The sequence below is a fragment of the Candida theae genome (genome assembly GCF_024610275.1).
Source record: "Candida theae strain CBS 12239 chromosome Unknown scaffold71, whole genome shotgun sequence".
NCBI classification, from domain to species: domain Eukaryota; kingdom Fungi; phylum Ascomycota; class Pichiomycetes; order Serinales; family Debaryomycetaceae; genus Lodderomyces; species Lodderomyces theae.
The window spans coordinates 2,581-18,034 of record NW_026261343.1 but is presented as its reverse complement, the minus strand read 5'-3'; the positions used below and the strand labels follow the sequence as shown (position 1 = coordinate 18,034).

At 41.7% G+C, this 15,454-nt stretch overlaps 6 protein-coding genes across 6 annotated transcripts; 2 read left to right on the top strand and 4 right to left on the bottom strand. All coding sequences in view use genetic code 12, as the record gives it.

Moving 5' to 3' along the window:
• Positions 1-2,428: 2,428 nt before the first annotated feature.
• On the top strand, positions 2,429-7,795 carry KGF57_000308 (uncharacterized protein; the record flags this gene model as incomplete). The annotated part of the gene is made up of 1 exon (XM_051752459.1): positions 2,429-7,795. One exon carries the CDS (start codon positions 2,429-2,431, stop codon positions 7,793-7,795), a length of 5,367 nt encoding a protein of 1,788 aa, XP_051611177.1.
• A 21-nt stretch (positions 7,796-7,816) lies between these two features.
• KGF57_000307 (uncharacterized protein) lies at positions 7,817-8,833 on the bottom strand (the record flags this gene model as incomplete). Its single annotated transcript, XM_051752448.1, has 1 exon — positions 7,817-8,833. The coding sequence occupies one exon, from the start codon at positions 8,831-8,833 to the stop codon at positions 7,817-7,819; it is 1,017 nt and encodes a 338-aa protein (XP_051611176.1).
• Positions 8,834-9,396: 563 nt separating this feature from the next.
• KGF57_000306 (uncharacterized protein) lies at positions 9,397-9,858 on the bottom strand (the record flags this gene model as incomplete). The annotated part of the gene is made up of 1 exon (XM_051752437.1): positions 9,397-9,858. The coding sequence occupies one exon, from the start codon at positions 9,856-9,858 to the stop codon at positions 9,397-9,399; it is 462 nt and encodes a 153-aa protein (XP_051611175.1).
• Positions 9,859-10,421: 563 nt separating this feature from the next.
• KGF57_000305 (mitochondrial 37S ribosomal protein bS21m) lies at positions 10,422-10,940 on the bottom strand (the record flags this gene model as incomplete). The annotated part of the gene is made up of 1 exon (XM_051752426.1): positions 10,422-10,940. The coding sequence occupies one exon, from the start codon at positions 10,938-10,940 to the stop codon at positions 10,422-10,424; it is 519 nt and encodes a 172-aa protein (XP_051611174.1).
• Positions 10,941-11,250: 310 nt separating this feature from the next.
• KGF57_000304 (uncharacterized protein) lies at positions 11,251-13,500 on the top strand (the record flags this gene model as incomplete). Its single annotated transcript, XM_051752415.1, has 1 exon — positions 11,251-13,500. One exon carries the CDS (start codon positions 11,251-11,253, stop codon positions 13,498-13,500), a length of 2,250 nt encoding a protein of 749 aa, XP_051611173.1.
• A 35-nt stretch (positions 13,501-13,535) lies between these two features.
• On the bottom strand, positions 13,536-15,023 carry MKC1 (mitogen-activated serine/threonine-protein kinase; the record flags this gene model as incomplete). The annotated part of the gene is made up of 1 exon (XM_051752404.1): positions 13,536-15,023. The coding sequence occupies one exon, from the start codon at positions 15,021-15,023 to the stop codon at positions 13,536-13,538; it is 1,488 nt and encodes a 495-aa protein (XP_051611172.1).
• Positions 15,024-15,454: the final 431 nt, after the last annotated feature.

Here is a 15,454-nt window from a genome sequence, read left to right as displayed (position 1 = left end):
GAGAACCCCTAGCTGCTAATGAGCAGGGGCTTATCAGGATGAAGACAAGTTGATAAAGTGTTTGAGGAGTACTCACCTTTGTGGGCTGAGAGAGAGGAAATTGGCTTAACAAAATTGAGCGTAAAAAAAAAAAAAAAACAAAAAAGAAAAAAAAAGAAATTCTCTTTCTGGCGCTATTCCGCTCTTGTAAATTGTACAGCCCTTTTAGTCTGCGTTATTTTTGAACACTATACAACGACACACTTGAAATTTTGGTTTGTACAATACTCATCTCCACTAGTTCACTAAATACATCGTAAAAAATGTTAACAAAAGGAAAATTTTCAAGTTCCCCGAGGCAGCTTTGTGCTGTCGAAGGATGAAAATTGAAACGCCAATTGGAACTGGGAATAGCAAAAGAGCGCCCCTCATTAGTGGTTGACAAGTAGAACAAACAGCAACTGTTCGAACTGGTCATTCAAGAAGGGCGGCGGGGAAAGATTTCTTTACTTCGCTTTCTGTAGGTTACTTTTAAGACTGTTAGAATATACTTGAAGAAAAGCTGCTAAGCATGGTTTGGGGTGGATGTTTTTTAGTGAACATGACTTGTCATTGGGGATGCTCATAGAAGGAGAAGTGGCTTAGGAGTTACCCAGTGACACTAATTGTCGGGACCGACCAAGAAACGCCGATAGTCCCATGTACATGAATCTGAAAGAATAGTAGCAAGTTGTATCTCTATGCAAGGGGAGTTAAATTGAAGAAAACCTTTTTAATTTCTTTTCTCAGTATTATTGACCACTTGGTAAAATTCAAAGGTGTTTTAGCAAGACGGTGTTTTGTGAAGTGAATATGGTAAGAGAATGATATATAAAATAGCTCTCCCGACAAGGAAGTACCACTGGACAGTTCCAAACCAATTAGACTTCCAAACTAATGTGCCATCGGCAACCCCCGACTGTTTCTTCTGATTCCACTCCTCTGTATTTGTAGATTCTCCTTTAGGTAATGAAAAACAGTGCACACGCATAAAAGCATATACGTTTTACTCACACACACACAAAACTCTGAATTAGACTTTTTAGAACATTACACAAAACAAAACAGTAAATCTAGGTCTAGTTACAACAATACAATACAAAACCTCGTACTTAAGCCCCCCAATCACTCACTAAAAGGAGACAATGCGCTATTGTCTACAATCAACATGAAACTAACTTCGGTGGATCATTCTTCCGTTACTTCTGCCCTCCCTTCCCCCCCCCCTTGCTTTTGCAAAGGTGCATCGCATCACCCACTGTTTGTTTCTTTGAAAAGCTTGCGGTCAATATGAAATTACGCTTTTGTGCAACACGAGACTTAGACTTTCTCATAACCTTTTTGAATGACTTTGAACAATAAGTAGAAGAAGAATAAGTTCACAAGAGAGAAAAACATTCGATGCTGTGGGCTTGGCTTTCACAAGTCTGCTTGTTATTTTTTTTCTTTTCCTTTCACGCCGTAGTTTCCAATTCGTTAACTTTATAGTGTAGGTGGGCACCAAACTAGTCGAGAGCTTGTGGCGGCAGTCTTAACGAACTCGTCTCGTATTTGAAGAAACAAAGATCCCAAATGTTTTACCTGGCGAGGCGCGCATTTGCCTCGAAATATCTTTTCACAGTCAGACTTAACGTTTATATTCCGTTTCATTCCAAAAAATTTCACTTTGTCTTTGTGTACCGTTGACTACTGTTTCGGAAATATGTATGAGCGAATGCAGTGTATTCATACACGCTTAGTACCTCACATGTTCTATACTTCTGCTGTATAAAGCTGTTTCCTTCGACAACGTCGGCCATGATGTCAGTGAAACATGGAAGACACGGCCATTTTGTGCCTAGATACGCTCAACAGAAGTAGCAACAAGCGAGACATCTCCTTATGCGTCGGCGCTTACACACTTCTTAACGAAGCTTGACTCGAAGGTTTAAGTGAGTGTGCATCAGATCGAAAGAGATGGACCGCAGTACTAGACGGTCAAAAGTTGATTTAGTGTAACGTTGACGTCTCCTGGGTGATACGGCTTCGTTTGGGGAAAGGCTGATTGGCGTCTCTTAAAACACATCATTTATTTTCGGCAATGAAATCCCGATTGAGCTTACTGGATGAACCCTTTGCATTTTATTCATGCTAATAACCATAAAATGGTCTTTCCTGCATCAGTTAGTTGTGATTTTCGTGCAACAGCCGAATTTCCCTCAATTTCTTGCAACACCCAACTTCAACGTGAAATGGATTCACGTGATCCAAATGTTGCGACACGATACACCCCATCAATGAGCGGAATAAAAAGAAAGAAAAAAAAAAATGCGTGTGTGAATGTACATGAAAATACAAACAGTAACTTGCAAGGGCATTTACCCCACAAGATCAACCTAGAAGTGGACTATTATATTTCATAGGGCATATCATGAGCAGCAGAGCTCTGTCACAATACACCAAAAATCCACCAAAAAAGGAGCAAGACAATCACAATGTTTCTTCTAGCTCATTCATCAACAGCACCCAATTGGAAAGCCTCCATCGAACTAAATCGAATCTGAAGGGACACTCATTTGATACCATAAATAGCTTGCATGACGATTTCTCCTTGAGTAACACAAGCTCAGTTCTCAAGTCTCAAGATGCGGAGGATGTTGCAAATTGGATTGACAAAATCAAGGCACGGTATGAAAGTTTAAGGTCGAAACAGCGACAGGAACTTGATGAATTGCTCCTTCAAAAGAAAGAAGAAGACAGGAAAAGAAAGTTGAAAGCAGAAATGCAAAGAAAACATTTTGACAAAGATTTTGCAAAGTTAGGGAAAATACTACAACAAAGAGAGGCCGAAGAGACGCGGAAAAAGGAGGCAGCCGCTGAGGCATTGTTACAAGCAGGATCGCTGTCTGAAAATGCACCATCTTCTTACCCCGACCAGTTGCCTCATTGGGCACACCACAGGAAAGAGGAACGTGTCGATGAAGAAGACGACGATGTGGAAGAAATCGAAATCGAAATCGATAGTTCTGATCAAGGCGAGGCGGAACTGGGATACAGTCAAAACGACGAGGAAGATACCGATATGGAAAGTGCAGAAGTACGCGCGATGGACCTTGGCGTTTCCGAAAATAGTGATGGTGTGATTGAAATTGCCTCTAGTTCAGAAGCAGACGAAGAGCTGCAAAATGAGTCATACAACCCCTCTTCTACCTCCAATCAACAACACAGTTCACATCATGGCTATGGAAATGATTTGCATCTTTATCAAACAGCGCATAGTGCACTAACATATGCACCACCTTCTGCGGGGAAGATAGATTCTTATGGAGATAGCCTTTCTTACGCTACTCAGGAGCACACTACAGGTGATGTTTACCAGAGAACTGAATATAATGAGGAAGGAGAGTATGAAGAATATTACAATGTGGAGGAGGAGTATGAAGACGAAAGATACGAACAAGAGTATGCGGATAAAGATAATCGAAGTCCTTACCAGCCAGAACGGAATTATGCAGCTTACGATCCAAAGATTTCAGGGAGAGAATCCATACGCCCTCATGCAGATGACAATGATGGGCAGAAAATTGATTCTGAGTTAGATTATGAGTCAGATGAGGAAGAGGGTGAGGATGAAGAAGGTGAAGAAGAAGATGAGGATGAAGAAGGTGAAGAAGAAGATGAGGTTGAGGTTGAATCACCTTTTGAAAAAGAGCTCATTACAAAACATGACGATTCCCTTGAAGAGGATCTTCAGTTACAGAAAGATGTTCGATTCCTCAACAACGAGTCAGAGTATGACGAATTCAAATCGATAATACAAGGTAATGATTACAAGCAAACTTCTCGAGTGGAGGTGGATCAACTGCTGGGTGAAAGTAGCATGGACTCGGGCATTGAATCACTCGATTACGGTGAATACGCTTCCATAGATGCAAACTTTCCAAAACATAATGTGGCTCCTGCTTCAGCAAATACAAGATCTCTTGTGTCTCCTCACCTTTCAGAGTCGGAAGACTTACGCTCAAATTTGGATTCACAAGCTGAAGGGTTTGCGGACGAAGAAGAAGACAATGAAGAGAATGATTATCCTCGGAACGCTCCTTCGAATGCGTACAATATTTTAAAAACCATCAAATCGTTTGGCGATAGATCCTTGCACAATTTCAAAGAGGCTCAAACTCAATCAGGGTATATGGCCGACGCGGAATACACTGATAATAATCTACCAAAACATTCAAAAGATGATGATGCCGACTCTGACGCCCACTTGAGTCATCAGGATTACCGTCCCGGTGAGTTGGCTCCAGTACCAGATCCATTTTACGCGCAAGAATTGAGCGAGCAGAGAATGAAGGTTAATGATCTAGACGAGAATAGATCTGAGGGCTCGTTAGCTGATGAAAGCCAATACGAGTCGCATAGGAGTGAAGCACATCACCTCAAGGAAGTACAAATGCATACTGATGATAGCGAAAGTCTCCAGAAGAAACAAGTAGCCTCTGAATGGATGCAAGAAAAACTATTTGAGCCTGTGCCAAAATCGGAGCTTCCGTGTTCTGTCCAAGCGAACAATGCCAAAAATTTCAGTGATGAGTGCCCACCGGAACCAATCTTCAAATCAATAGAGGAAGAAGATGATCCTGTAGTTGTTTTGCAGAACTTGAAAGAGGCCGAAAAAAAATACAATATAAAGATCGATGCTGTTGAGGAGCTAGAGAATACAATAAGATCATTTTCTGAACCACCTGAGGAACCCAGTGATGCCAAATCTGTGTATGAACGAGATAGCAATATTTCGGGAGACTCAATTTCACAAACTGAGGCCACAAGGATTTCTGTTCCCGTCTTGGAAAGCATTGAGGCCGACAGCAGCTCAGGTTCTTCGTTCTACGACTCGAACAGCTTGGGTCTGGATGAAATGGAAATTGACGAAGGTGGTGGTGGTGATGAAGTGGGATCGGACTCTGGCGCATTGTCCGAAGAGCAGAACGGAATTGATGGACTGGAGGTAGATGAAGCACTCGATTTATCTACTCAAAATGTTTCATTCGGTGACGAACTTGTTGGTGCTAGTGCGGAATCTGCTGAAAAGAATGTACCGAATTCAGAAAGAGAGGATGACGAAATGAGCGCAAAGCTCCAGACAAATGCTAGCGGTGACCAGAGTGGGGAAATCATGAGCACAGTTGCCCCAGGTGGTGACAACATTGACATCTCGAAACATCAAGTTTCCGAAGAGGTTGACAGGGATGACATTGATCCCCCATATCTTGATTCAATACACGAGACCACATTTGCCACTGAGAATGACGAGAGTATGAGAGCAATAGATGAAAGCAAGGAGACTAATAGCTATGATGAGTCGAATGACGATGTTGAAGAGCTCTTGGGAGTTATTGCGCCACAAGCGAAAGTCTTGGGTATTGAGGAGGAGGAGTTACAGCCAGGGCCCCAAAGTGGTGAAATTCATGAAAATATTACAAACATTGAGGAGCTAGTTAACATTGGTGATGGATCAGAGAGTGAGAAGGAAGGTTTCACCCTCAATAAAGAAGATGGAATTGGTGCCGGCATCAACAACTCAAATATAAACGATGAGGAGCGTGCGGACTCGTACGGTGAACAAAACAATGTTACTAAAACAGCCTCAAATGATAAAGGTTCTGTTGATGATGGAAGAGTGCTTGTAAATGCTTCTGATGAAGAGAAAATTGGACAAGAACTGGTCTACGCTTTGCAACAGGATCCAGCCCCAAGTTTTGAGAATATCAATCATGAACTAGTTCAAGATGTGATAGACTTGGCTTATCGTTTGGCTGAAAATGATGAAATGGATCGTGAGTTCCAAGAGAAATCATTCAATGGACTGGGTGAGTTTTTTGATCTGCGGGCTCAAAGACTGGAACCTCAAACTGCATCCGTGAAAACCAATGAGGCAAGTTTAGCAAACCCTAGTGGGCTGGTCTTGAATCCTTCCGAAGTACGCAAAAGATTGTTTTCTATTTTTCCCAACGTAGGTCCGTCTGTTAGACCATCTGGTTCAGTTCGGGTTTCGCTATCGGATGAGCAAGGATCGAGTGATTTAGATGATGAGGATGACAACGTACTTGAATTAGCGACAGAATCAGCCGAGGTGGATGACGGCGATGGCAACGACGACGACATACCGCTACGAGACTCCTCTGGTGGTGAGGAGGAAACCACTCCAAATTCAATAAAGAGTGAGACTTTGTCAATTGAAGCAGCGAGTAAATTTTTCAAGAAAGTGTTGCGAGGTGATTATTTTAGGCAGAGTCATGCATCCGAGAGTACATCTAGTGATGGCGAGAATGAGGATTCCACGACATCACTGGAAGAAGATGAGGAAATACAGAATGCAGACTCTTTAGTCGATCACAGTGACATTCCGGACAATGGTTCCAATGTGTATGATATGTCTCAAATCGATGACGTTGCAAAAGCGTTAACAAATGAGGAAGTTGTCAGCATAGGAAGTCTGACACAAATCAACTCAAAAGAAAATGGATCCAAAAAAGGTCTGTCACCAGAAGAAACTGGTTTTGAAATAGAAAAGGATAGCAGTTCTCCTTCTGTTTTACAAGTTGATGAGCCAACTGGATTGTTCAAAGACGGAATCGGAAACTTGGTTAATACTGTATCAGACTTTGTTGAGAAAATGGATGACGGAGGATCTGAGATGAGTGATACAGGTAGCGACGAAGTCGACAAGGGCAATGTTGCAAGTCAGAGTACCTCACAAGTTGATCAGTCGGATTTTGCACATGATCTTGCTTCAGCGGTAACACACTTTGTAGAAGAAATTGAAGAAGGGGGGTATTGTGAAGATGTGAGCGAATCCAGCGGTGATAACAGCGTTGATAAGAGGGTCACCAACCCTATCAAGTTTGCCGATTTTGCATCTCGAAGATTACACTCATTTTCAAAAATAGCAAAGAAGTTGGAGGGACAACTCCTCAGGGATGAAGTCTCTGACGAAAGAGATGACGAGGCAATCAGCAAGGTCGAAGTTGAAATTACATACACCAGGCCCTCGACAAGGCGGCGGAGAAGAAGAAAATCCCGGAGACATGGTCACCTTCAGACCTCTACTGCGATGGTACCCGTGAGAAATCCGGATGTTACTTTGTCTGCGCCTGTGCTAGAAAAGTTAATCGAGGACGAGAGTACGGTAATCGATGCTAATCACAGTGATGAATTAATCTCCGATGAGGATAAGGTAGACTCGTCGGTCGAGCTAACTGAGCGGACCGAATTAGAAGAAGGTTCTAGAAATGCAATAAGCTCCCTAAGTGGTCTTCTGAGCCAGAGCCCAATTTCACACGATCAAGTTGAGGAAGAGACAATCCAAAAAACGAGTCAGGGGTTCTCAATAGTGGGTTCTGATCAGCAGCATGACTTGAGCGAGTCGCCTGCTCCAAGATTGGAACAAACACAAGCAACATTGGAAAGCATTGCTCGATTGGACCCTTCAACCCCGTCACTTGTGTTTGAGGATCCTGCCCCTACAATTCACAGGCTCAATCCATCAAAGAGAAGGCTGCGTTCGAGGAAACGTAGGATTCTTGGTTTGCATTTAAGCGAGATTGCAAATTTCGGAGCTTTGGAGAACCTGGATGAGAGCGGTGGTGACAATGAAGAGAGCGAGGAAAATTCAAGGGGTAGAATAAGTGCGGATCTTCCCGAATCACTTCGTCATCTGTCGGCTGTCAGTATGAATCACCCCGCATCCAGAACCAGGTCAAAGTCGCCACTCAAGAAGAAACGTAAATTGGAATAAATAGGTTCTAGTATATATAATCTAAGCTAGATAAGTCATGCCAAACTCAAACACCCCAAAAAAGACCATGTTTGTTAAAAACGATCTTGTAACGGAAATTCCCAAGCCACGATAACGCCAACTCTCCTTCTTTTTGAATGTGTCATCAACTGGTGCCTGCGACAATCCGTGCAGTTTTCTGAATATGTTAACCACCGCGGCCTTTTGCACTAACGACTTGGCTGTGTCTACGGGAAATATGATGATCCAACTGAGGACACCGGATAGACCACCGGATAATAAAACTGCAAAAGGTGATGTGGTTGAGGCATTTCTGTTTGTCAAATCGTTGGTAAATAGTTTGATCAGCTCGTATAAACTAAAGTAAACACCAGTAGATAGCGAATCTCTAAGAAGGTGCAATTTGAACCCAGAATAAAGTCCTTTCAACCCACTCGATGTGACAATCGTCTTACATATTTGTAAAGTCGTTGGAGTTCCTAACCTCGTCTTGATACTTCCCAAGGAGGAATTTGCGGTGACAAGTTTTTCCAACTGTGAGTATACTTTGATGAATTCAAATGGACACGCAAATACACTTACACCGGCCCCTGCGAAACAACCGGAAACGAAGCAAACTGGTATATTTCTCCAAAAGGGATGCTCCTGTCGCACCTTACCGTACCAACTGTTTTGGAAAATCGCCAGGTAAACTTGAGGTTTGCAGAAGGTATAGATGGAAACATTGAGCGATTTGGAAAAAGATGTGGAAATGAGTGGAGCCCACACCCCTCTGAAAAAGCCTCTCAACCCTTCTGCCGAGTATGTTTTCTTCGCGCAGTCGATGTAGCCCTTGAAATGGCTGTGTGTTTGCATTCGCACCTTCATGGTATCTAGTGGGTACCCCATCAACGTTGATGCTAGTGACGCACCGTATGCAAGAATTCCTGATCGAAACGGCTGTAACTGCTCTGGGAATATGTGTATCGCATGTTTGACATCCAATTTGCCGGTTATTGCAGGAATTGACTGGTTATCCTTGTGCACGTTGCTGGACATTTGAGGGAGGATGTTGGTGGATGAGAGATAAGTGTGCTGAAACACGGCCCGGGCCTTTTTTTTTTTTTTTTTTTTTTTGCGACACAAAATCTCAAGTGTTAATCCGATGATTCTGAGTGTTGAATTGTTTGAGATGATAAGGTGTAAATGGCATGTAAATGGCATGTAAGTAGCGTACACGTAATTGTCTCTCGTGGTCCATATAGCCATTTCAGGTTATTAGGAACTTATGGTAAGCAATTACTCAAATCTACAACACTGGGTCAGCGTTTCAATTTATACATCTACCAAATTATAAATCTTCTTCTAGAAGTACTTCCTAGACTTTCTGATATCACTAAATACCTTTAGTTGCTTGAACGCAAATTGCATAAGATATTCCATGAGCCATAATGGATAGAATCTACCCATGATATGCAAATTGTAGGACCATCCCCCAACATACAAATTGAATTTATTCAGTTTCTTCAACACCTTTGGAACCAAATCTTTGGCATAAACATCAGGATTAATACCAGTCCTGGCCATGTTTTTTAGTTGCAAGACCACTCTCCTGATAACCGTCAACGTGATATGGTGAGTTCAAAAAATACTTTCTCGGCCTCCTCAACCCTATAATTACCACCAATTGCGGTATTCACTCCGCCAGTAATGACACTGTGAACTTTTACACCAAATGGTTCCATCTCCCCGTGCAATGATAATGCATATGCGTCAATACCAGCTTTTGTGGCGCAGTAAAAACTGGTCCAGGCGAGTGGAATCCTTGCTGCAACGGAACTGGTAAATAGGATCGTACCTTTGGCATTGATGACATATGGAGCAAGGTGTTTGGTGACGTGTATATAAGCTGTCAAATTAACTTGAATAATTTTGTCCACCTTTGCTTCATCCCCGCAAATTGCGGGCCCACCATAGGCTATACCAGCATTGTTGTACAATATATCTAAGTAGCCACCAGCTTCTTCGAAAACAACATCCTTTAATCTCTTTATGTCGTCAAGATTAGATTTGGATTGACTCATTGGCTTTGGAGAAGAACAGCATAGTGAGGGTGGAAACAGGATAGTGAGGGTGGATCATTGACATGGATAGGAGTTCATATATACTTCACATGGTTGGGTATCTGGCACGAAGTGGTGTGGAGAGTGTCGAGGAGGTTATCTATAGTTTAACGGGCGGGGGCGGAGTTAACCTTTCACGAGGAGTCAAGCATTTGGCCGGAGTTAAAACTGTCTATCACATCGTCCACAATAGAGATATCTCCACTTCGGTAGATTCATGTTTCATCCTTATGCACTTGGTGACTCGGGTGATTAGCGAGATACTTTGATGGTGGTGATTGTGCAAAAATATTATGCGCGATTAGGAAAACTGTGCAAGTCAACAACAGGTTGAGTTGACGACGATGGTGGCCTCCACAAGCACCAGTCTCATCTTCGGTATTTATACGAAGTGTCCTCCCCTCTGGGTGACCGACGTAGTTGCAAGATGAAAGAGCTTCTATTGACTCCGCTTTCCACCTAAAGGTAAAGGTAAACAGAGCATTTCCAACACAACAGACATAATATTTACAAGCTTATATACCTTAGTATCCTCTTCTTCTAGCATCATTCACTTGAGCTAACAAGTCTTTGAACCCAGCTGAAAATTTCCTTCTCCACCATTCTCTCTTTAATTGTTTTCTGTATTTAGCTGGACGGATGTATCTTGATTGAATTTTTTGCAAGTATCTGATCTTGTTTTCATTACCAAGTCTCTTTACCTGAGTAAATGCTCTAGCCAAATTGTTGTAATTGACATCGACCGTTCTTCCCGCATTGGTGCCAAATTCCCTTATTCCTTTAGCCACTTCACGTGGTGTTGGTTGTCTATTTGCTTCAAAACCGAACCTCTCATTTATCGATTCGCTGAAAGATAAGTTGGGAATGAACTGTTTAAGCAAGTCGTCGATATTGATGTTTGACTCGGTTTTCGAAGCCTTGGCTGCCAGCTTATCATTACTCGTTGAGCTGCATCTGAAAGGAATAACACGCAAGGATGTGACGGATGCCAGAGGTCTGAGTAGCGGTGTTGCGAGTGCACTGTTCTGAAATAGTCTTAGCATTGTAGCGGCAAGGTATTAACTTCCGATGGGGAGGTTGAGAGGTGGAGGAGAAGGAGAAGGAGAAGGAGAAGATGGTGAAAAATTTCGGTTGGATTTCTTTCTGCAAACACAGATTTTTTTTTTTTTCTTTCTCTTTTTTTTTCTATCGGGCATTGTCTTTTTTTTTGTTGGCCCCAAAGAAATAGAGCTTCATACGGTTTCGGGGTTATCTAATGTGCATTTGAGCAGGAGCCAGGTAGCATTGAGTGAACAACTAGCTTGGGCATTTGATTGAATACTAAAGGGTACTTATCGACATACTTCTTTCAAGATGATACAGAATCCACTGAATACTACTGAGACGCCATTGGCCAACGTTTCACTATACCTCAACTCGGTCTGTCCCGGATATACACAGCTAGAAGAAAACGTACACCACAATTTACCCAATGACATAGCTGAATCGACATGGGGAGTTTCATGGCCAATAGCAAATGGCAAACTGATTAATGCCAAATTAAAGTTGGAAAAGCAATATCTTAATGTTGCACGTCCGCCAATGGGTCCATTTGAATCGACCACTTATGTTTCCTTACCACTACATGTGGTGAACTCTTTCAAAGAAAAGGTACACCGCTGTGACAAGCGACAAGAAGGAAATTTGCACATCGGGGCAAATGTCAATCCATTAACACAAGACCCATTTCGAAATCCAAATACGAATCCGGGTGCATTGACAACAATCTTGGAAACGAGGACGAGATTTCAATCAAAAAATCCATTCAATAAGTTGACCTCGAATCTTAATAAACTATTTGTTAAAGACGATTTCTACGAAAATGTCGAATCGTCAGGTGTGAGTATTTTGAGTTACAATGATGATTTTGCATCCTGTGGGAAGCTTTTGATATCTGGAAATATCAATGTGCTTAATGTGTTTGGATTATCTGAATCTTCGGAGTATGAACATACAAAGGAAGTTGGCTCGCACAAAGAGCAGCTCAAAATTGAGCAGCCGTTGCTACGACTACAATTTAGCAATACCTGTATTATAACGTCGCTTGTTGCATTTGTATTGAATGACGAGCCTATAATTGTGTTTGGGTGCAATTTAGGTAGGGTTCTGATTATCAAACCAAGAAGTATGAAGATTAAACTGATTGATTTAAATTTGAACACGCTGGAACATTCATTGAACATGATAAATGTGTCAACTGTCCAGGTCATACGGCATCCACTTTATGAGTACTTGATTGTAGCTGGAACTTCTAATGGTGAAGTTTTCATCCTCAATCCATTTGGGCGAAATGAGTTGCGAAATTACAAAAAGGAAGTTGTCGAGACAGATTCGTATGTAACTTATTTTCGCAAATTCGACTTGAGCATTTTTGGACATGCTACAGATGACCAATTGATTGGGCATTTCAAATTGTGCCATAAATCGATAACTGCGATTGCATCAACATTGCCAGTGGAAGGTTCGCTGCAAACAGACCTGCAGCCGCTCTTGTTGGCAATTGCCTCGGAGGACGGATTTGTCAAGATTGTGGATTTAATGTTTACCTACCGCATTGATCAAGAAGAAATTGCAAATAGCATAGTCACTGACATTGTTCCCAATTACTTCAACTCTGGTGTATCCGACGTCAGATTTAGCCCCGATTTCAAGTTTTTCACCATTGTCGGTAAAGGCGACTTGATTGAAGTGTTCAAGATGACGTATTATAATATCACGGGGTTGTTGAAGAAACTGGAGCGACCCCAAGCTAGGTCTAGAAGCGGGACTGTGAATAGTCACAATTCTCATTACAACGGTATGGCAGCCACCCACAGTTTGCAAAGCTTGCAGAATTTGCAGGAACTTCATCCGGAAAAGGGGTACCCACCAGTTATCAAGTCGGTGGAGATTGTCTGTCGATTGAAGGGGCACACGAACTCGGTCAAGTCCATACAATTTTTAAAGGGCAATTGCGATGATTCTCTGCTTGTGTATAAGCTTGTTAGTTGTGGAAATGATGGCAAGGTGTTTGCTTGGGAGTTTGATTACAAGGCTATCCCACGGGTGAAAAAGCCCCATGCTGCAACCCAGAGCAAGCCACGCGAAAGCAGACGGTCAATTCACGAAAAGAAAAACGGTATCCAAATTGTGACGCAAAGTCCCAGTCCTGGTCCTGTGCACTCAAGATCTTCACACCGTCGAAACTTGTCCTCAGACCCGATATTGAACACCCCTTCATTTACCAATTTGTTGTCAACTAAAAGTTTAAACTTGACGAGTGTGTTGCTGGATGACCACTCGCCCAAGTCCCAAGCAATTGAAGCAGTTGTATCACTTTACAAGCAATTGCTTGACGTTAGAATCAAAAAAAGTTCCAACAAAACGTTTATTCAAGGTAGTACCATTATATCGCCAATTGTGAATGACAAATACTTGCCCTCAATATCGATCCCTTTGGCAACAATAGATTTAGCAAGCGTCGTGCCTGATGGGAAGATTGACAATGTGTTTATTGACAATCAAACTGTTTGGTGTTTTTGTAAAAACGGCGATCTATTCAAGTATAAAGTACACATAGAGTGAAAACGAAAGAAAAAAAAGAAAAAAAAAAAAGAACATTACTGATGATTAAAATTGTCAAACGTGTTTCCATCTAGTCCAAACCCAAGCTCCTCTTCAAGTTTGTAGTAATCAGGTCCTAGTGTGTTTGGAAAATCGTTTAAATTTATACCACTCATACTTTCGTCTCTGGTATCGTAGTGGTAGTTGTTTGACTCAAGACTTTGAAACGAAAAATCATTCAATTCTTGTGGTTTAGGATAGTCATTTTCGCGAGTGTTTGCGGATGATGAGCTAACATCCAATGCTTTGTTTTGTATTTGTTGTTGCTGTTGGTCTTCTTCTTGTCTCTCTTCGTTCTGGAGTTGCATTTGCAATTGTATTTGCTGTTGCTCCTCTATTGGTTTTCTAACAAAGTCTCTAAATGTTTTAACTTCATCCATAATGAATTGTTTCATTTCATCAAGTTCGTCATAGGTTTCAAATGATTTGAAGTCGAATTTAACTTGGCATTCAGGTTCGTCCCTTGGATCGTGCCATACTTCCAAGTAAGGATGTTCCAATGCCTCGTTGACGCTAATCCGCTCATATGGATCCAATGTCAACATTCTTTCCAACAAATCCAATGCCAATGGGTTGGCATCGGGAAAGAGATGTCTGTAGCTGATCTTTTTCATAATTGGCAAGGATCTAACGTAATTTTGTGCTCTTTGAGATCCTATTTTGACCAACGTTGACTCGGGTGGTGTTCCCAAAATCATCAAGATTTGATTCAATTGATCAACATAATCTTTACCTCGGAAAAGAGGTTTGCCACCAAGCAATTCAGCCAATATACATCCAACAGACCAAACGTCAATGGCCTTTGTATAGTTTGTAAAACTGAGCATAATCTCGGGTGCTCTGTACCATCTAGTTGCCACGTATTCAGTCATGAACCCCTGGTTTTGCTCTGGGTTTTCCGAAAACCCTCTAGCGAGACCAAAGTCACAAATTTTCAATTCGCAATCTGCATTTACAAGGAGATTACCTGGCTTCAAGTCTCGATGTAGCACGTCTGCCGAGTGGATGTACTTTAACCCACATAATATTTGATAAATGAACGATTGATAATGCAGATCCGTCAATGGTTGGCCCGATCTGATGATTTGGTGCATGTCGCACTCCATTAGCTCTTCATAAAGATAGATTTCATTGAATTCCCCTGTCAATGGATTAGGAATGATGTCCAAATCGTAAAGACAAGTTATGTTCTTGTGTCCTCTGAAAAACCGCAACAATTTGATCTCTCTTAATGCCCGCTTGCAAAGAATCTTTTTGCTGAATATATTGGTGATCTTTTTGATGGCTACATACGACCCATCTGATGACGAGGACAGATTGTTGTTTGGATCGTTGCTGGTTCCGTCGTCATATTTGGCTGAGCACACGATACCATATGCCCCTTGGCCCAACTCTTTGATGATTTTGAATCTTCGGTCAATGATGAACTCTTGGTTGTAGACCTTGTTGACTGATCTTCCATAGTATACCGATTGGTCGCTCATTGCACAAGGAGGGAGCTTTGATCTTGTTGTCTGTGATGTCAATGCCGGTCTTTTATATAAAGGCACACGATTTTGCAAAATCAAATTTATGTTTTTTGTTTTTTTTTTTTTTTCTTTTTTTTTCTGTTTTTTTTTTTCCATCATCCGCATGTGCGCTCGTTCCTGTTCGCTCTTTGTTTGTTTTGAAATTTTTATAAATAGACGAAGCTAAGACTGTAGGGAAATAATTGAGTGATAATCGTACAATTTAGATGGTTATGATACTCTAGTGGATGGTGTTGAAATGCCGCATGAAATGGGTTTTGAAAAAGATTCTTCGAAACTGCCGTATCTATAGCCGAGAAAAAGGAAATAGGACAAAGAGCTAGTCATGAGAAAGAGTTTGCACAAGAGAGGAGTATAAGTTATGCTTAGAGATAAGGAGTAACTGC